The sequence below is a fragment of the Pezoporus wallicus genome, unplaced genomic scaffold, assembly GCF_028554395.1.
Source record: "Pezoporus wallicus isolate ANWC-B61680 ecotype Strahan unplaced genomic scaffold, APGP_CSIRO_Pwel_v1 contig_6732, whole genome shotgun sequence".
Lineage (NCBI taxonomy): Eukaryota > Metazoa > Chordata > Aves > Psittaciformes > Psittacidae > Pezoporus > Pezoporus wallicus.
The window spans coordinates 751,893-773,367 of record NW_026638638.1 but is presented as its reverse complement, the minus strand read 5'-3'; the positions used below and the strand labels follow the sequence as shown (position 1 = coordinate 773,367).

The window sequence follows — 21,475 nt, the reverse complement described above, 5'->3', positions numbered from 1 at the left end:
TTTTTAGAAATAATAGGAATGAGATACTGAGATGATATCTCTGAAGGCTATTACAATGGGTAGCAATCCTGCTCAATATAAAAAAGATTTTTATGTACCCTGCTGTTCCTGGGTGATTTTTGTGGCAGTACCTGCTAATATTGATTTTTACTCCGTAATTATTTGTTAACACGTTTATCTATGAATGCTTGAGGTTGTTTATTTCCAAGCAGCAAACGACTCCACTTAATGGAAGCTTTGAAACACTACTTCCTCCTTTCTTAACAGCATGTTTTCAGCAGTTTTCGCATTCGAATCATGTGACGTTTTCCACTTCTCTCCAAGTTTTAGTAAAACCTGATAAATTATATGTATGCTCATAAATAAACAATTCTGATTGCTCCGATTTATTTCAAAGACTTGACATCAATGTGAAGGCTGATACTAAAACCACCTAGAGAAAATGTAAACACTTTAAAATGAAAGTTCTCGCTTGTTTTGTATTATTGTGGGGTATCCAAAAGTATCTGCGTTTGTAGCTGTTGCAGGAGGATTTGGGCGTGTGTTCTGACATCGATAGAATTGTGAAGGTGTGCAGAAAATACTTGTGTTTACAGCTTTTTGTTTGCTTTCTTTTTAAAGAGCTAACCTGAATGAGTGCCCGTAATATGCTCTGACATTGTTGACTTACTTTTAATAATCATCATTTTCTTGTTGAATTTTATATTGGGAGTTTTTTATCTGACTTTCTAGGTCCAGAAGGACTTGGTTTCACTGTGGTTACCAGAGACTCTTCAGTGCATGGTCCTGGTCCGATTTTTGTGAAGAATATTTTGCCGAAAGGTGCAGCAGTAAAAGATAGTCGTTTGCAGTCAGGAGACAGAATCCTAGAGGTTAGGATAAACATCCCTTGTATTTGCATTGCTGAGTATTGATTGCTGGTTTGGGCATAAATGTTTTATTTCCTTATACATGCTACTGATGATGGAATTACAGTTCTTGACCTTGCCTTAAGAAAAAAGTCTCATGTCTTTTGTATTGTTTGTCAACAAGTATTTGACACTATGATTGGAAAAAGGTGCTTTTCACAAGGACCTGTGCCTGTTTGAATAGGGGGAAATTAATAAAATCATGGTTCTTAAAGCAGATAAATGTATCAGTTTAGAAACAAAACATGGTCTTCAGTCATGTCCAAAAGTCTCAGATTAATATCAAGGCAGTTAAGCGTTCATCTGAAGGCAATTTTGCTCAAATCTGTCTGTTTAAAATTTTAGATACTTTGTGACTTACAGCCTCATCTAATGGGTTGTTTAACTTACTAACCTCAAAAAGCTGTCGAAGTAAACAGTTTTAATACTTAGGTCTTGTTTCTATACTTTTCATCTTCAAAGCACTTTACAAACTAATTAAGCCTCACAACCCCCCTGCAAGGTGGGTAAGTACTACAGAGCTGCTCTAACAGATGGTGAAAATGAGGGGAAAAGGTTATTTGTGCAGGGCCAGAGGGAGAGACAGCGTGGGAGCTGTTGCTAATTCTTCTTTGCTCTCAGTCACTGAATGACACCTGTGTTAGGTGAGGGGTACATGATGAAAGACAGTCATACAGATATGACATCGTCTGTTCTTTTGTGTCTGGTAGGTGAATGGACAGGACATCACTGGCAGAACCCAAGAAGAGCTTGTGGCTATGCTGAGGAGCACAAAGCAAGGGGAAACTGTCTACCTATTGGTGGCTCGTCAGGAGGAAGCCTTTCTACCTCGTGAGCTGGTAAATTTGTCAATTTTTTCTTGAAGAGTGATACTGAAACAATGACATGTTTTAAAATTAGATCAAGAAATAGAAATTAACTGTTGTTGGCTAAGCAAAGGGTAGCTGGTTATCCAGCTAGTAACCCAGCAAAGAATAATTCTGTAAGGCTTGCATTTGAGAAGTACTTATACTTACCTTTGATTTCGATAGATATTTCATTTTGTCTACTTTAGATACATTTCCATGCAATCTGATTTTTCATCCCAAAAATGACATCATAAGTATAACTCACATGTGAACATTGTAAACTAATTTTGTAACTGTGAGGTCAAGCATGGCTGAAAATGGATAATTCTCTTTCAAAAGACTTTAAACCCAAAGTCAAACAAACTTTAAACCAGAAGTTTAAAGTGCATGTAATAAGTTCCTGCAGCTTATCAGTAACAAACTATTGAGGGTGGCTGCCCCCAGGAGATGTACCTTCTAAGCCAGTTGCCAAGCTGCAGGAGCATAAGGAATAGAATTCCATTGCATTCCTCACAAATTTTGGAAGCAAGCTTTTACTTGGCTGCTAGTCTTAGGCTCTTGCATGTCCGATTTTGTTCTATGTCAAGTGTTTCATTTTTGCTTCTTTTTTTAACACTGTCATGAAACTGTTCTCTCACATATGCAGAGGGAGGACTACATCAGTGTAAGAGTGCTATGTGATACATACGTGTTTCCTCTCAAAGAAGGTCATCTCTTTGGTTGTCTCTTCCTTATCTTGATTGATGGCTATACTTGACCTTTCATTAAGTAGTTCTCAGGATAAGGGAAGGACAGCATTTCCTGCTTTTGTCTCACTTTATCTCCTTTAAAGGACACAAACCGCCTTTATCCTTCTCTTAAGATGCAGTCTTCTTGCCTTTCCTTTTGCTTTAGACTGTTAGCAGGATCTTCTACAGAAATCCTCTATTATATTTCCTCACAAAACATTGCTGACAGTTTTCCTCTTTTTCCTTGTTACCAGTTGGAACTTGTTGAGGTAAGGGTGTCTGTTGCCTATGGTAGGATAAGAAGCTGAAAGGGAGTTCAGATTCTCTCATGTGAGCCTTTCCTCTTGTGCCACTGGTGCCCACTTTTTCCTGTAGTACAGCAATTCTGAAGTGTCTTAATAAAACTGGTTTTGTTTTCATTTTCCTTTTTTATAATGGCAGAATATGTTCTGCCCTCTAACTGTGGGCATTCATTGTCAGATTCCCAAAGCACCAAAGTTGGTCATCATAATACTTCGTTTAGTAAGCCCCAAGCTGGAAGGTCAGTTTCTATGTGGAGGAAAATTTCTGAGTCTGAAAGTACTAAATTATCTATTATATTTGGGTTTTCTTTTCTTCCACCAGCTCTTCTAAATAAGAGATTAGTTTTTTAAAATGCTACCCATCAACAGGGTTTTTTTGCAGGTTTAACTTATAAAACACATCACTTGGAAAACATACTTTTAAAGAAAAGTATGTATTATTCTTCTCTCTCTCCTATCCCCCAACATTATACCTTATTCTTTATTGTCATAGTACAAATTCTCTTTGAAATTACTGTACCAGTGTGTGGGCATAAAAGACTGGAAGAATCTGAAAGTTATTTATAATTTTTACCTGCCACAATTGCATGCTATTAAATTCTAGCCCCTACAGTAAGGATCAACTACCTTTCAAGAGGTGACTTACTTATGACTGGAATGATTGAAATACAGAAAGTAGCCACATTTATCCTGCTGGCTTGACCTTCGCTTAGATTGCTTTCTCTGCAAAAGAATGATGCATAAGTGATGGCCTTCACTGTAAGGGAGATGATATGTGAATTCTAATACTGTTCTGTGTTCCTTGTTATCCCAATCAAGAACAGTAAGTATAGTACAAATGTGAGTTACAAATTCACTGGGTAATTTTATGGAACCAGCCCTTCAAAATTAAAAAGCCTTTCAGCAACATCTGTTTGGTAGCTCACAGCAAAAGTGTGGATTACCATGCCCTTAAGCTACCAGATGTTGATAATAATACAATGCTTGTTAGAATTCATGAGATGTTTGAGAATAGTCTCGACAAAGATTAAAAAAAAAGAGACTAAAATTACCTTAGCTTTTTTGTTTGTGTTTAGCTTTAGCCATGATACTCATTGGACTAATTGGACTAATGACTCCTCTGCTACCTCGAAAGTTACAGTGCTGTTTTGGTCAAAGAGGAGAAAAAAGCCAGCACTTTAAATGTTTGGTTTTGGGAGGAAAGGCAGTGGATAATCCAATATTTTTCAAGGACAGCTGTAACTGAATGCTCTGGCTGTGTAACATGCATGCAGAGTTTACCTAAACACTTGGGGGTTTTGTTAATGCCTGGCAATAATAAAGTAATTGCTTTATATCAGACTTGTTCTTAATTTGAGCAGTTCTCCAGGGTCTGTAACCTGAGAAGCTGTTTTCTTTAGATTCGCTGTTACCTGTTACAAGAAAAAGTAGAAGGACTGCCTAGTAAATGTGCTCACTCCCCACAGCTTCCTAGGGCAAGGTTGCCTCTGGAAGTTGGACCCACTAGCGACCATGCACAAAACCACTTATGAACATGTTGCTCCACAAGAACCAGGTTCCTAGGTTGATTTCTGGAGAGAATTTGATAGTTGCATGGGTACAAAGCAAGTAATATAAAGAAATACCAGTGGTGGCATTTGGTTGCCTTGGTCTCTAATAATACAGTTTGACTTTTCCTTGTAACAAAGCTGTGGTTTGGAGAAAGCTTGGTCTCACGGATATTTTCTCTTCAGCAAGCTAGATGGGAGCTGAGTTTGGAGGTTTTGTTACTGTGATCTATCCTGATGAATTGCTAGCAAGTAGGAAAATATATTCGGAATAGCAAACATTTACCAGGGCAGCCAAGAGAGATGTATGTGGGTGAGGATGAATCAGTGGTGCAAACAGGCATCATTAAATTGTCGGCAATTGGGCCTTCAGTTACACCAGCCTATGCAACATCTGAGAGTTGTACAGTCGTATTGCTTGCACGTAATGAGGGGATAAAATAGAAAACCAAATCTTTGTAGTGTTGTTACTGGTTTAAAAAAAGGGGGATCTAATGAGGTTTGGGGTTTTTTGGTTGTTTTGGGGGTTTTTCTGTGTAATTGAAGCAGACCAGTGAAGTAGAATTTGGACCAACCACAGGTTGTTGTCCTTATTATCCAGTTAGCCAAATGTTCCCAGTAATTCATGCCAGCTGTTGACAGTGTAGCAGCTGAGTAAGGAGCTGATTCCAAAACTCAGGGGAAGATCTTGATTCACTTAATTACCGCACTCTACAGAGTGGCCGGTGATTAGTGTATTCTTTAAGGTGCATTTGGGCTTTAAACCATGTAACACTGATTGTTTTCGAAAGGATGGTGAATATTACAGAGGGAAACTGGCTTAACTGGGCAGATTTGGATTTTCCAGCTCTCATCAAAGTAAACGGAATACACATAAAACTGTGGCTATCATTCTGTTGTGTTTTGAAAATACAATCTTTTGATCATGTGTATTTGTTGCATCATGTATTTTCTTCAAGGAAAATGTGTGATCTGAAGCTGCCATTTTTTAAAAAACAATGATGTAAAGATCACTTCCCCCCCTTGTCTGTCCTTATCCCTGTGTTGGTAAAACAGGCAAAGCTACTTGAATGAGAACAGCTCTGGTGTAACCCATTCCACACCATGACCCTATGCAATTCTTTATTGTCATTTTTCAGGAGCCTTCAGGATAGAGGATATGATGCACATAAGCAGAGGAATGTGCCTGTTCTGCGGTTGCCAGAAATTGTGTAGCACTGAAAATATTTTAGTACGTTTTTCTTTAAGTTAGAGCACCTATATAGTACGGGCTTTGCATATTTTTCTTTTTTAAGATAGCTTTGAAAGTCTCAAATGTGATCAGTATTTGTATGGTTTATGACATATTCGCTGATCCCTGAAGAATGGAGGAAAAGGAGAAAAACAGCATTTTTACAACAAAAACTAATGGAACAACAGCAGTGTATATAATGTAGTAATTGATCTTTACCTCCGAGTCTTCTTTTTACTTTATAGTACACATGTACTGTACAGGTTAAAAGGAAGCAGGAGGACTGGCAAGTTCAATTAAGCACTTTTTCTGCTTTACCATGTGATTAACTTTTATGTTTCAGTCTTCCCCTAGTTAAATTTGTTTGCTTGAAGTGTTGTCCTTTTTGGTTTTAATATTCAAAGCTTGATTCCTATGGCTTCCTTTTAATTGTTTCTTGTCTTTTTATGTGCAGAAAATGACAGGTGGAATTTCAACCTAGACTTAACCATTTTTGCACCTGTTCTGGTAGATTAAACCCCTGATTCTAACTCAATTAAGCAGAAATGGTCAAATAATTTCAGTCAGAAGGTGATTCCAGCAAGTACTAATTCTCTGTTGTGTTACTGCTGTTCAAATGCAGGAGAACCTGATGGGGGAGAGGGGGTAGGAAAATATACATAGTGGTTTTTAATAACATATACAAGATTAAGTTCGTGAATTGTTCTGCATTAATGAAGGATACTGTGTACACGCATGACATGTTTTCTCTTGAATAATTTTATAAACTGTGTAGGCTTTAAGAAGTCTTGGGTTTTTGGTTTGTTGGGGTGATTTTTTCAAGAACTTTCGAAGGAGAGTGTTTAATTTGGGGTAGTTTTTCTTTATCTGGAATAGCTGAGAAATTAGTGTAGGTTGTATCTACGCAAATGTATCTTTGTAGAGTGAAAACATTGAGTAGTACTGCTCCTTCAAAGGTTTTCAGCTTTCATTATCTTATTTCAGAAGATGGTTACTAGTTCATTATAGCTTAGAGTACTGGAAACTGTGCACTGAGGTTTGTTGATTAGTTACTGTGCTTGTTATGAAAGTCAGTGGAAGATCACTATCTGGAAGGAATGTGACAGTCCTTCCTGTCACAGCGAACAGAAAATGTGGCAGAAAGTATCCCATTATCCCAGATTTTAGTGGGACTCCCTAACTTACCGAAGGGGGGAATAAGTTGCTTGAATAATTCAGGTATCTTAAAAAAGTAATTTTTTTTGTTTTTAATTTAAATTAGATTCAACGATTTTGAAATGCAGAATGAGCTCGCATGTGCTGTGAAGTGCCAATATAACTACGAATACTGTAAACATGTTTACTGTGCTTTTCTGTGTGAATAGTGGTAGTCAGCCTTTTCAAGGCTGCAGAGACCTTGCTACCTCTGGTCTGCTATTGCTTTCGCTGTCAAGCTTATCAATGTTACGATCTAGCAATGACTTGTCTTTCAGACCTCAGTCTTCCTATTTTCCAGCCAGTACAATGAACCTTAAAAGGGTGGTCTGAAAGTTCTGGTCATAGCACTTACTGCCTGCAAGAACTTCTAATGGTGCTCTGCCTGCTGGTAAAGGAGTGGAGACAAGTAAGGAGAGAGCATAATGTTACTTGTACCATGAGATGCTGTATTTGCTTATAGGATTACTGCCAAAACCTCCTAATTTGAGGAACCCTACCTCGGAGCATTGGGAAATGAAAACTGTTTACTTGATAGCATGAGTCTCAGCTCTGGTATTGTCCGAAATTTTTTGGCAGCCCACTTTATGAAATCAGAAGTATGTATACATTAGAATGGAGGCATATAAAGTCTGTCTCTTACCAGAAGTTGTGTCTCCATACATTTTAGATGCATTATCCAGATTTACAGTATTTATGTTTAATAAAACCAAAGTATTTGGGCAATTCTTAAATCTTACTGGCAGCTGTAGTATCTTGCCATTTACAAGGGTCACCAGCTTTATTTCATATACCATACAAATATTTTTAAAAGTCTCTCTGCCTTAGAATCCATGAAAAAGGTTTTCTTAGGCTAACTTTACATGAAATGTGTGCATGTGGTGTTTGAAGTAGACATAAAAGCATTATACACTGCTTACTGCTTTGTTTGCTCTCCCTTTAAAACAGTAACCAGTAAATCAACTAAGTGCAACACAGTGCATCAGTATTGTGACCTGCTTGCCAGAAATATATTCTGAAGGTATGCAATCCTAAATTCACCCTGAAAATACCATGTAGTCTTCCATCTTCATGAGTGATAAGACTTTAGGATCTAAGTGGCAAGGTATATTAACTGCATAAGGCTCCAGCTCAGTACATGGTTAACCCCATATGTGGGATGAAAATGGGTGTTTTCACAGTAGGACATACCTCGATTGAGGACTGAGCAAGTTAACTGTTCTTCCTCTGTTTCCTACAGTTACGTAAAAGGTTAAGTGAGACTGCATTTGTAAGTTGAACGGAAGTGCTACATCAAATTACAAAACACTTTTGCAAAGACACACCATTTTCTTGGGTGAAACTTGCTATAGGATCTCGAATAGGCATGTCAGGCAAACTTAAGAATCTCTGGTTTTGAAGTGTCCTCTGACACTGAATAGTGAAATGTGATGTATCTGTCTTGGATGAAGAGCTGTATATAGTTTTGTCAGTTTTCAAAGCTGTAATGCCAGGGAGTCTACGTAATTGAAACCAGAACCATTCTACCTAATATGACACAAATTTGTAGTGTACTGTGTTAATGTAAAAAGTATCCACGTACAGTATGATATATCTCCATGGATTTGCTGTTGGCTTTTTTGTCTTAGCAGGGTGTGCCATTAGTGACGATTTAGTTTTTATTGCAGGATGGAATACAGATGATTTTAAAGAAGCCAATCTGAAAGCATCTGTCAGAAATGCTAAATATGAATACATGCAGCAATGACTTCAGTTATTTACTAGATTGTGACAAGATTACAGCAGTACATTATCTTTGAGTATTATTTTCAAGAGTATTACTATATATCTGTTGCAAATACAGTGTGGATTTTTATAGAAAGTAAATGAGCTGTCAGCAAAGTATTTCTTAATTGTGGCTAAGATCTTGGAAAGAACATAGAGAATAGCACAGATAAGGACATACCTTTTCTCTTTTTCTGCAGAAAAAACTTCTTTTTCAAGCTTTTCTGCCTGTGATAGTTATGTGGTGCCACAGTTTAAAGGCTGTTCTCTAACTCTTACAGATATTTTTTTCTTTCTTTTTTTTCTTTTCAGAAATAATTGCAAAAGCATGTAAATGTCTTATTTCCTTCATAAGCCTTTGAAAATAACCCTCCTGGGTCTCTTGCCTTTTGCTCTTGGCTCTGAATGGCACTCCAGGGAGTTGGCATCTCTTATCAGAAATGAGCAGCCAGGCAAGGGGCAGCCAGCATATTGAGAGACCATAATAGTGTGTTGGTCAAGGGCAGCAGACAGGTACTGAAAGGTCTCTTGTTGTGTTAAACAAATGCTATTTCCTTCCTGCCTTAAGTGAGAGCTCATTTTTTTGTAAGCTTCTCTTTTGGCAAAAGAACAATGGGGATAAATAAGGCAACCTTTCCACTGAGAGATATGCATTAGATTATCATAAATCCACAGATCAAAAGTACCGTGGTCAATGAGAACAGGCGTTGTAAGATTAAATAAAAGGACTAATTGAAAGTGGTGTCCCAGGGTAGACAGAGGATTGACACAATATTGAGTAGATATAACCAGGGACTAAGTAGAAAAGGAAAGAAAACAATGCAGAGTACTTTTTTCAAAGGTTACAATTCTGTTTGTACGGGTGACTGTGCAGGTTTGTGTGCTGTGGGCATAAGAGAAGGCTACAAGTATTTTATTACTGTTTAAAATACTGAGAATTTGTTGGTGAAAATTACATACCAGTAAAATTTTAGGCTGTTGTAAGAGTCTTTTGTTATAGGCTTTTAATTAAGAAATTGGAGACCTGAGGTATAGATGTGCATCTAAAAATTAAGTAAAATCATTGGCAGAATATCAATTAATTGAACACATCCCGAGGCCCATGAATAAAGGCTGAATAAATTCAGTCTGCATTTCTGAATGTTATTTAGCACATATCATTAGGGCTTTCTGCTCCCAAATCTAGTGAACTCTGTATTCTTTCACGTTCATACAAATTCTTCTGAACTTTTTTGTCTGGTTTGTGATGATTCAGTAAATGTGAGAATTCATTTTACTGAAGTACTATGCGGTTATCTCAGTAGATGAAAACATTCCTGTCCTGATTTTCCTTGTGAGGAATGGTGCCTGTTCAGTTGTTTGCTCCATTCTGTTTAACAGCTGATTCTGGACAGCAAGCAGACAGACTGCCTCTGACTTCTGACTACTGCATTTGGTCCAGGAGAAACCACCTAGAGAAAGAGAGGAGACTGTCTTCTGCAAGCAGTTGAAAGAGCTCAGGAACTATCTGGGTAAAATGCTGGATGGTGCAACCAGGAGGGAGCTTTGCAGTAGGAGCTGCGGCTGGCAGACCCCTATAAATAGTCGGGAACAAACATCACTAAATTGCAGAGGTGACTGGGAAGGGAAGCGTGCATATCTGGAGGGGACTGTTCAGAGCTTGTTGCAGCTGAGGAAGCCACTGAAGGATGACAGGCTAAGATGTAGTAAAGCTTGAAGGAGGCACCTACCAACAAGGACAAAGTGAGCAGTAGCAAGGACAAAATGAGCAGTGGAGACTGATTATTCAAGTGTTTAGTGGGTTTGTGAGGAGGGTTTGGTTTCGTGTGTGTGTAGTTTAGTTCTTTTGGGGGGGCTGGTTTTGTTTTGTTTTTTTTCTTTTTTAACTTTAACCTTGTGCTGTTAACTATGTTTTATTAATACTTAAGAGTTTAAAAGCCCTTTTGCTGTCTCCAGTGTACCCATCTTAAAGTAAAAGTACAGGCCTGGCCACCTGAAAGTTCTGACCATCTTGAGTTCTTATCACTGGGCTGTCTGGACTTTGATTTATGCCAAAATTTCTCGTTCATCATAGCACCATTGAGTTACTTACCTGTGTCTGTAGTAGGGAATAACTTCAGTAATATACTGTCATTTAATTCCTGAAGTGCTGAAATGTGATACATTTGTCATGGAAAATACACGATGTGATTGTTGACTGGGTAATTTACAACATTAAACTTAAGTGTTTCCTGGGCTAGAAATATATTTGTGTTGTAGCTCCTTTCATTCATTCTATGTTTGAGTGAATTCAGATTCTAGGACAAGCTTGAGATAAGAAATATTTCTAATAGAATTCAAGCATTAGTGCATTGAATAGGACTTCCTTTTACCAGACAGTAATTGAGCTGATGATGGTTGCTCTATTGTGAAGTATTGATGTCTTGGGATAATGTTTTAGCAAAGTCAGGGAAATAGAGGCAGTAGGAATCCAGCTGTATGAGTCACTAGCAGCATTTAATATTCATACCTGCATATTCTAGGAACAGGGACCATCACTCATGAAATTAGTTGCCCAAATGAAGCAGTTAATTGATGAGCTGTTAACTTAAGGATGGCTGGAGCTCTTTTGGCCATCAGTAAAAATGCATTCCTTGGGAAGAGCACTATCATCAGGATAATAATTTGAGACCATTTAGCAAGTATAGGATGAAATCAAGCTTTTCTAGGTTTTGTTCATCCCCTTTTATTTCTCATCTGGTTTTCCTCCTTTCTACTGCTTCTCCCATACTCCCATAAAGACAAGTTTTCAATCTTGTATTTGCACCAGGGAGTCTTGATGTTGTAGACTGACTACCAGGCATTTGCTATCAGATGCTATGCAATGAGTAGCAAATGAAAATGTTAAGGGGTAAAGACAGAGTTTACTTGGTCTGATAATTAATTCATCAATGATTTGTAGGTGTGCATCTCCTTTCCCTGTGAAATCATTGGAATGTCATTCACCTCCTTCATGGGTAACAAATTATTTTAAGTACTATTCAGCATTATTTTTAAATCAACTTTTTCTAGATCTTATGGTAAGGTTGAATATAATGAAAAAGAGAGTCTTTTAGGATAATTAGACTATGTTGAACTAGATGTATGTCCTGTGACAATAAGCCCCCTTGCTGCTTTCCTTGTAGTACTGGGAAAGACAAAACCACAATATTGAAGGGGCAAGAGTCTGGTGCGGGTGTCATGGATTGAAGTAGAAAAATAGCAGCAGCACACAGGAACTGTGTGCTTCGGGCACCAGGAAAGTAATACAAACTAGACTGTCCTGAAGGGCTGCACGAGACATCACATGTTGGGGACACTGAGAAAAACGCCTGTCCAAATCTGGACAGGATGTTCCATTTGGGTAGAGTTCTGATCTAAGAGTTGTGAATTGGCTGGCAAGCATATGCATGTTTTGAAAAATAGAAGATGGGGCAGAAAATCTTTCTTCTAAAACCTTAAATGCAAAATGCTGTTGTTAGAAGGCCAGTAAATAGTGAGGCCTTTTCCTTACACTGATTTCTCTTGAAGGAAGTCAGAGCAGGAGTGTTTACAAATTATCATTCTGTATTGTTCGCATTAGTTATGAATTTGTAGGTTTTGGGGAGTTACGTTCAGGATGTCTCAATATCCACAGCTAAGAAATGAAAGTGACAGATCTGTAACTGAGAATTGTCTACTGGTGAACAAAGACAAAAGCACAAATGAGTAACAGATACTAGAGACAAGTGCTGGCATCAAGACAATTGTCAGTGTTGGTGCTATGTCATTTTTATATTTCACAGTTAGGCAAATTGTGTTGACTTAATATCATGCAGTTACATTCCAGGAAGAATGTGAGCATGGTGTGTATTGGGATTGAGGTTTATAGTCCTAGCACTCTGGCTCATGCAATTCCTCTAGCGAGTGGCTGCTTCTCATCAGTGAAAGGGCATCTGAAATAAATTAAAGTTTACTTGGTGGTTGCTTCATTTGTTGCTTCAGGACAGTAATTTCTGCTCTCTGTTCAGAATTTCTTGTTGATCAGACCAGATAAGAGATGAATATAGGGGACTACTCTGGCTGCTGATAAAATATCTGTACTGCTGGTGCCTTTGCTGACAATTGCATTGATACTGTATGTGCTGCAGCTTAGGCCCTGTGAACAATGCTTCATTAGGTAAAAGGGGGATTGGCCCAGCTACCTCACTCCTCCTTGTGTGTGGCCTCTACTTGATAATATAAGACTTTGACATGCTTGCAAGCAGCCCCCAGTCATCTTTTTCAACTTGAAATTCCCTGTAATTCCTTTTCGTGTTGTTTTTTCCTATTAATGTTTTAACACTCGTCTTACAAAGAACAAAAAATATCCAAGTGACAAGAAGCATAAACTAATGAATTGTCTTTGATTTATATGGACAAGGAAGAGTGCAGTAAAATTGGGTGTGATGCGTAAGGTTTTTTTATAATAATGCCTTCCATGAGCACTTTATAGTAGGTCTCCTGTCCTAGTTTTTTCTGTAGAGTGCCAGTATGAATATTTCAGACAAGAATTTGATTTTGTTTATTTTCATTATTCTAACTTGCTTTAAAAATACAGAACAGGCAAACCTCCACCCCCTCAACCACATACAACTCTACGAAACTGCACATACAGTGTACAGTGAGAGAAAGTCCTTTCTTGGATACTTGGATACTTAACTTGGCACTCTTGTAAACAGCAGTCTAATCTAGGAAAAACTGTGGGATTGACCTATACCAGGAGGAAAAAAAATTCTTAAGAAACCTCTATGGATTAAAAGTATGTACTAAGGGAGTTAGTGCAGAATAAGTTACTGTGTTTCCATTTCTTACCCTTGCTTTTGTTGAATCAACTTCCCTCTGTAGACAGGTTTAAGGGAAGGATAATTTTTTAAGGATGAATCTCAATTTTCAGAAGGGAATGGGATTTAACAGTACAACTCTTGTTACAGTTTGTGAGCTGCATGTAAAGATGTTGAGATTTTTATGGCTTACATTTTTATGCAGCTGTGTTTAAAGTAAATATCTTTTCTATATTCTGCTGCAACATCAGTTTCATATCATGTGGAACTAAGCTATTTTACCTTCTATTTATGCATATTTGTGGGTATCATTAAAAATAACATTTTAAGCCATGTCGTGACAAAATGTCAGCTAAATGTACTGTTGGTTATAAGGCTGTTTCTTCAAGCTACTTTCTGGAAAAGAGGACTGTTTCTTATCTTGGGAACCTATGGAAACAACTCATCCATTGTCTCTGTCCCCTTTTCACCCATATTTTCATCCTTGTTTTCTCCAACAGAAAGGAGAGCCAAACTGCAGTATTCTGTCTCCGGAAACCACAGAGCAGTTGACCTTTGAGATTCCTCTGAATGATTCTGGATCTGCTGGACTTGGTGTGAGCTTAAAAGGCAACAAATCTCGGGAGACTGGAGCTGATCTTGGGATTTTCATTAAATCAATTATTCATGGAGGTGCTGCTTTTAAGGTATAGAAGAAACCCATCAGATGGTGATTACATTAAAATTCTGATGTTTCTATGATGAGTACTGAATGTCATTCAATTCTAGGAAGTAATAACTTTTTTTCACTCATTCCTTTAGGTGAGCTGTAAATCTACTGTTTTGTCCCAAGATTCTGGTGGTGTGTGTGGTAGGGTTTGCCCCAACGAAAGTGAATTGGTGGAAATTTTGGGAGGCATTTGGGTGCTGTAGGAAATGGGGAAAAGGGTGAAGGATGAGGGGATGAGGAAAGGCTGCCTCCCAGCTTCCCCACAGCTTACAGGGGCACATGGGAAAACTTGCATGTTGTTAGCCTCAATGGCAGATACCTACATTTATTGTCTATCTGCACTGATTTTAGTCCTCCCAAAGTGATAACAGTTACACCTATAAAAGCAATCAAAAGATAAACTTCTTCACAAAAAAGTAGAAATTGACAATTCTGTGCGGTTAAGGAACATGAGTTTAATTTATGCTGTAAATTAAAAGCTAGCTTGCCATTTTCTTTCTTTTTTTATTCCAAATATTTTTTACCACTGTAATAAAAATGTAACTTGGCTGAGCCTTCCATCAGTTATGCAGGTAACCAATTGTTCCTGAGATGGATTGAAGTGGTAATACTAAATCGGTAAATGAAAGTGTTTGAATTGTTGTGCTCCCTCTAAGGACTATATAAGGACTGCTGGGCATTTTTATGATTTTAAAAGTATTTGAGTTATTTTCTAATCTTTAGGAAAAAATGTTGACTGTGGTTTTTTTCCCTAATAAAACTTGGAAAAGGGAACTTTCTTGAAATTAGAAAAGAGTGTTAATCTTGCAGAGCTAGTATGTTTAACTTTTGTGGATCCATAAGGTAATTTTTTTTCTCTTGTATTATCTCAGCAATTCCTCACTTTTCTCTTTTCTGTAAAAATACCTTTTAATTCATTGTATGTAAATTCCTCTACTGACATCAGCCTGCTGAGTAAGACAGTTCACAGCATTAAAACTTTCATAATCATCTATTTACAGCATCTAGTAAATAGCAGTAATTAAGATTTAGCTTTGATGTGAATGTTTAATACATCCCTGCTTCTATTATTTACCTGTCCCAGTCCCACTGTTATTTCAAAGCTCAGATCTTCTCAAGTATAACTGAGCCTAGTATATGCAGTTCAGAATACTGACTGTGGTTAACTCAGGGCTAAAATACAATTGAAATAAGCTCATCTACTTGTGTATCAGAAATGAGTTAAGGAACGAATGAACAAATTAGGGCTGGATAAACTCAATTTATGTGCATGTCTGCTATGAACTGCAGCTCATTTTACTGTGAAAATGTGGCTGCCCTCCTTGCTTTCCCAGGTTTGTGTTTCCTGAGTGATTGTCCACACTAGGTGCTTTGACAGTCTGTATTGCCACAGATAAACTCAGTGTTTTGAATAGCAAGGCTTGTGGAGCCATATTCTGACAGCACGAGTGGGCTGGCTTCCTAACTTGTCACATCATAGACATATAAAACAACTTTTTCTAGTTCTGTCTGTTTACCATTCTGTGTTCTTACACAGTTACTCCAAAGCTTAGCTTGAGGGATCTGCATACTAACAAAGCAAGATTTCTGTGCTCACACCAAAGTAAACAGGCAACTGGCACAGATAGTCACCATGGCCAGAAGATCATTTTGTCTCATGATAACCTGTGGTCCTGTGACCTGTTCTCTGATCTACCTTGTTATAACCCTTTCACCTATTACAGCTCTGTAGCAATAGATCTGAAAGCAGGCTCCAAAGCAAATGAGGTAGTAGCTGAGGCTCTAGCTTCGCCCAGAACTGTTGAGAGAATCTTTCTGATGTGTTTTTTTTTGTAAGTACTCACAGAATGCAGTCATTCTGGCAGTGTCTTAAGAGCCACAGTTAACTGTTGCATATGGATGGAGAACAGCTGTCTTTCTCCTGTCTAATGACCTTTACATAGAACATAATCAGTGGGTATTAACAACTAATAAAATTTCTTGTATCAAGTTAAAAAATGTGCACAATTTTGTGTGTAAATATTTAAAGATGTCCTTACTGTCCTTATTTTAAATATGTTCTTTTTAAAAAGCCTTTCTTTCCAGCTGGTAGTTGTCCAGAGCATTTTCCCATGCTATTCATTGTAACTCTTTGAAACAGGGTATTACAGATTTAGACATGTGCATTTGCTTTTCAATGTGCATAGTTTTCTTGGGAAACTATCACAGGAGGAAATCATAATGGTCACTGACATGAGAATTCTCTCACTTTTTCTCACTTCTGCATTTAGAGTTTGCTGATTGAACCATTATGTCTCCTTTTAACCTCCTTTTGCAACTTTGAAGTGTCTATATTTTTTATCATCCCTAAGATAAAGAGGTTACTAGAATACTTGATATTTATAATTACTCAGAGCCTTTCATGTGAAGAAAACAAACATTTGATTGAGTTTAAATGCATCGTCTTTCCCCTGTAACTTTAGGGATTTCAGCCTTCACGTTCAACTTGAGACATCTTGGCTTTTCACTTGTGATGCATTCCTGATGATGAGGTATTTGCTGCCTACTGCAGCTGAAATGCAGCAGAGCGTTTATTAGAAAAAATAATGGAGTATTTTATATGTGTGCGTTTGTTCAAATCAAACATGGTGTAGCTTGAACCTCCTTGGGGCTTTTGAGTGCTGTTGCTTGTTGCGTGCAGTGTGTGGGGAACTGGATGATTCCAGTAAATGACATCAAGGAATTTCTTCTAAGAGAAGTGTCACTGATGTGAAAAGGGAAATAACTAGGTGTGCTTCGATTAAAAACAAAACTGCACAAGGAACATGGCATTATATCTCCCTGCCCTACTGTAAAAAGTGAGAGTCTTGTGACTGGCTGCCTGAATACGGTAGCTATGGGGTGTATGGTTCTACCCATTGCTGTGAGTCTCCATTAAAATAATTGTTTTTAATGAGTAAGGGGAGCAGTAACTTCACCCTTTAATAGATTAGCTCACTTGCTGTGTCGGAGATGACATTTGAAAACTGTTTTGCTGAAGTGCCAAATGTTGTTTTTCTACTTGGAAGCCACAAAGAAACCTACCTTTAGGAGATGAAAGTTAAAAACGTGTTAAAACAACATTTACTTTGTTTTAAGCCAAGCAGATTGTCTTGCAGTTCAGGCTTCTAAACCAGGCCATAACACCAGTGATGTGAAAATCTATGAATGGAAACTGTGAGACGCTGGGATTTTTTTTTTCTTTTTCAGTTTTTAATATATCAAAAGTTTTTTTTCTGTGAAATAACTTCTACCCAAGCATGCGTGAAAACAGTGTTCAGCTGTCTTCCAACCTACCTTGTGCAGGTGACTTGGCAAGTGTAGTTGATCAACACTTATAAAGCATGCATCCTTTTTTTTTTTCCCTCTCAGATCATAGCTGGAGTGTTGGATTCCAGTTGAATTTTGCATTAAAATGGAGCATGTAACAGAGTGGGAAGAAGGGAGATGCATCTAAAGAAGTTCTTTAAGAACTGACATTATTAAGATATAAATAAACACAAAGTCTCATAAAAAAGTATTCCAAGGCAAATATTAGGCCAATTCTGAGCTTTCTGAGGCTGCAGTGATTCATTTAAAAACACACATTGTGTTCAGGACAGTTGCATAGTCAGTAGAGGTAGTCATGACAAGACGCAGTTGATGTTGTATTTGTATATACTTTAGTAAGAAGCTTTAACGTGTATTCATACATGAGTGTTCATCCACAGAAAGGAAAAATAGTAATCCAATAACCTGTGGGACCGCAGGAGGAAGACATGAGGACCTGTAAAATTTTGAAAGCCTTACAGAAACTCACAGAGAATAAATTCTTTTTTCCTTTCACTCCTGTTACCATGAATGGCTCCATTCATTTCAGCAAATTTTGATAGAACACGAAGGAATTGCAACATGTGCAAATAATAAAACTCCCTGTTCAACAATGTTAACTCTTCTCTCCTTAAACTTTAGCATGTGTGATGGCATCATTTTGTACGTAGAGAAAGGGTGGGGTTAACCTATTGACTTTGGCTGTGTGTAAATTTAAGTTGGCATGGAACGTTCAAGAAAGGTGGGAGAGGTTTCAGTATCATTTTCCAAATGGCATTGCTGTTTCCTGTGCTCTATTCCCATACCCTCCTGAAAAAAGTTTTATTTCTCCTCATTTTCCTTCACTTACTGACTCATCTTCCAGTTCTGTCTTCCCATCTTCTTGTCCCTCTTAGTTTATTTTGGATTTTAGTATATGCTATTCTTCAGCTCTGTGACTATTCATACTCTGCCATAGTAATGATGATATCCAGTTCCAACAAAAATACAACTTACTAAAGCTGAGTTTTTCACTGCTGCTGTAACTTACTTGAGCACCAATTACTTAGACTTGGCAGCAATAGCAGAAGAGTTAATTGAACATCTTAGTGATAGAAAAAATAAAAATCAAAAAATGTATGTGGTTTTGATTACTTAAACGCATGAAATATGTAAATAGTTCAGAAAAATACTGTATGAAAAGTATGTAGTGAGCCTATGAATGAATCACATTAATTTTAACTAAGCATGTATTTCTGTCCAAGGTCTTTCGCTGACATTCTTTCTTTACTGCCCTTCTAGACTGGGTGTCTCCAGTTTCTTACTCTTTCTCTTCCTTTGATGAATTATGCCAACCTGATAATTGTGAACTTGACTAGCTTAAAAAGAAATTCTTGTCTCTTAATTAAATAGACCTTATCCTCTTTTTAAAGAGAGAAAAGTCCACAGCACATGTTTTTATGAAAAGAAATAAATCACAGATAATAATGGCAACAGCACTAGGACTCCTAAGACACAAAATAGCAGTGTCCTCTATTTTATTACACCCACAAATATTGGTTAACCTTGGCCATGAAACTGAATGACTTTTCTTTCAAAGCATAGGCTACTTGAAATGGCTCAACCCCAATTTTGTTATTGACAGCAGGTTTAGATGTTAAAACACTTGGATGGCATTAATTAAAATAAGGATGCTTAAGCCTTAACCATTCTGAACTGAGAACACTACCCCATATGGTGGCATGGTAATTGTGATAAGATAGACACTAGTGAGCCTATAAGACAAAATTTTTGAAGCTGTTTCTTGCCAGACCCTAATAGCAGATAATAATGCATGCAAATAGCATTGCAGTACTCCTTTGTGTTTGCACTGCAGATACTAACAGCTATCATGTGGGTCCTTTTAACTAACCAAATGCTTCTTTTCCTGTTTTATTTTTAGAACTGATACGAATTAAATTGTATATGCAAGAAAAACAGCAGTGTGTGCATGCACTGCTGTGTTTGCAATTGCCCTATGAACTCTTCCCAAAGTAGAGTATAAGGAGGGGGCAAAAAAGGCCTATTAATGGCCACAGATTTCTCTGGTTCTATGCAGTCTCTTGTTTCTTAAATTTTAGAAATTAATATCTGATTGCCTTTATCTTGCTTTCCTGTATGTAGCACTTCTGCCTAGTAATATTTTTTTTTAACCTTTTGGTTTTATTTTTTGCTTGTAGGATGGTCGTTTGCGAGTAAATGATCAGCTTGTTGCAGTAAATGGGGAGTCTCTTCTGGGCAAGTCAAATCATGAGGCTATGGAAACACTGAGGCGCTCCATGTCCATGGAGGGGAACATTCGTGGGAGGATCCAGCTGGTAGTTCTCAGGAGACTAGAGGTGCAGACAGAGGTGAAGCAGTAAATGCATTTATTAGATGAATGTCTTTCTGGTCCCAGTGTTTCTTCATACAAGAGATATGGTGGCTGAAGTATGGGTCACACAGATACCTGGCAGAATGAATTCTTGATTTCCTGGAGTGTTTTTTGTTGATATCTCCTGGTCTTGCTGTTTCTGTTGAGACCAAGCTAAAAGTTGCCTGTTATTTGTGTGTGTGTGCGCGTGCGTGTGTGTGTGTGTGTGTGTGTGTGTGTTCTTCCGGTTCTGTCCTGTTATTTTTGTGTGTGTGTGTTCTTCTGGTTCTGTCCCCCCACCTTCTTTCTTTTTTCTTTTTCTTTTCTTTTAACCATCAAGGAATTAATATCTTACTTTCCCTGGTCAGTTAAAACCACCCCTTCAGGATGGGTTTCTGAATTGATTACCATAAAAATTGCTTAAGTAAGGTAACAAAGTAAGAGAAAGAAATTTTAATGGTTATGTTTTCTAGACCTCATGGAAATGTGCACACTCTTCATCTCACATAGACATGTGTATGTATAATGGCTGCCCCACTCCAGTTTTACTGTTGACCCTAGAGTAAAATTGTAATAGTTTTTTAGCATCTGTGCAGTTCCTTAAAATAAAAATACATGAGTGGATTTGGGGTATTAAAAGGTTGTAATAAATCCCTTTATAGAATTCCAAGAGATGATTTCAAGATTCTTACTTAATAAACATTGCTGGAACATTTTAAGATACTAAGAACAATCATGTTTGTGGGTGCATTTGTATAAAGTATCAGATAGGAAAAAAGAATGCAGGTCTATTTTAGTATCATTAACTTTTAATATTTTCTTGGTAATTTCCTATTTGACTTACTACCATCATTGATTGACTGATAAATAGATCTAGAAGTATATTACTTGCCAGACTTTGGGAGGACACTCTGCAAAAGCTTCGCTGATGTCAGTCGTGCCAGGGAAATGTGAGAAATACTCATTAAGAATTTCGGAATGTGTTAGAGGATTTTTGCTTTCCTTTTGCATGAGACATAGCATTATGCTGTAAGAAAAATTATGAAGTGTATGTTGTATTTCCTGTGCACTCATGTGACATAAGAAAGATAGCTCACCTTCAAATAAAGCTCACTCCTGCGAGTTTTCTTCATTTAACAAAAGCCAACCTTTAAAAGAGAAAAACTTGCACTCAGACATCAGATTGACCTTATAAAGGTGTGAGACTGCTTTTTATAGTTAAGTGTATAGTTTTGTATATTATCCAGATATATAAAAGTGGTAAATAATCTTGACTCGTGCCCTATAAAGAATGCATAATGAAATCTTGATTGAATAGAATTCATTTAATTTTTATAGGGTAGTCTTTAGGTTCAATTTTAATTCCATTTGAGCCTGGAGACCAGAGCAGAAAGAGGTTGTTGCCCATTCTTTCCTTTCCCCAAAACAGCTTCCTGAGTGCTGCATCTCAGCTTGGTAGAAGGAGAATATGTTTAGAAATGCATTATTGTTTATATTGGTCAGGACACTAATGGAGGTCTTCCATGACAGCTATGTTTTATAAGCTGAACACTCTAATTAGGCTGGTTACTGATCAGTTGTTAGGATATTGATTGTGTCATTTATCAAAGAGCTGGAAAAGCAGATTTGTTGTTGATGTTAATTTAAGGCTCTCTATCCCACTGGGTACAAGTCTCCAGTGTAGTAGTGGTTGGGATACTGCAAGGCTTAATTTAGCTACCAGTAT

At 37.5% G+C, this 21,475-nt stretch overlaps 1 protein-coding gene across 3 annotated transcripts in view; it reads left to right on the top strand.

The window, feature by feature from the left end:
• PARD3B (par-3 family cell polarity regulator beta) overlaps positions 1–21,475 on the top strand; it is a 424,254-nt gene that overhangs the window by 207,684 nt on the left and 195,095 nt on the right. For 2 of the 3 annotated variants that reach the window (XM_057411715.1, XM_057411713.1), the window contains exons 9-12: positions 733–872; positions 1,619–1,747; positions 13,843–14,028; positions 19,577–19,747. In XM_057411715.1, coding sequence (XP_057267698.1) covers positions 733–872; positions 1,619–1,747; positions 13,843–14,028; positions 19,577–19,747 — 626 coding nt within the window. The remainder of the gene's footprint in view (positions 1–732; positions 873–1,618; positions 1,748–13,842; positions 14,029–19,576; positions 19,748–21,475) is intronic. The other variant, XM_057411714.1, reaches the window with a different exon arrangement.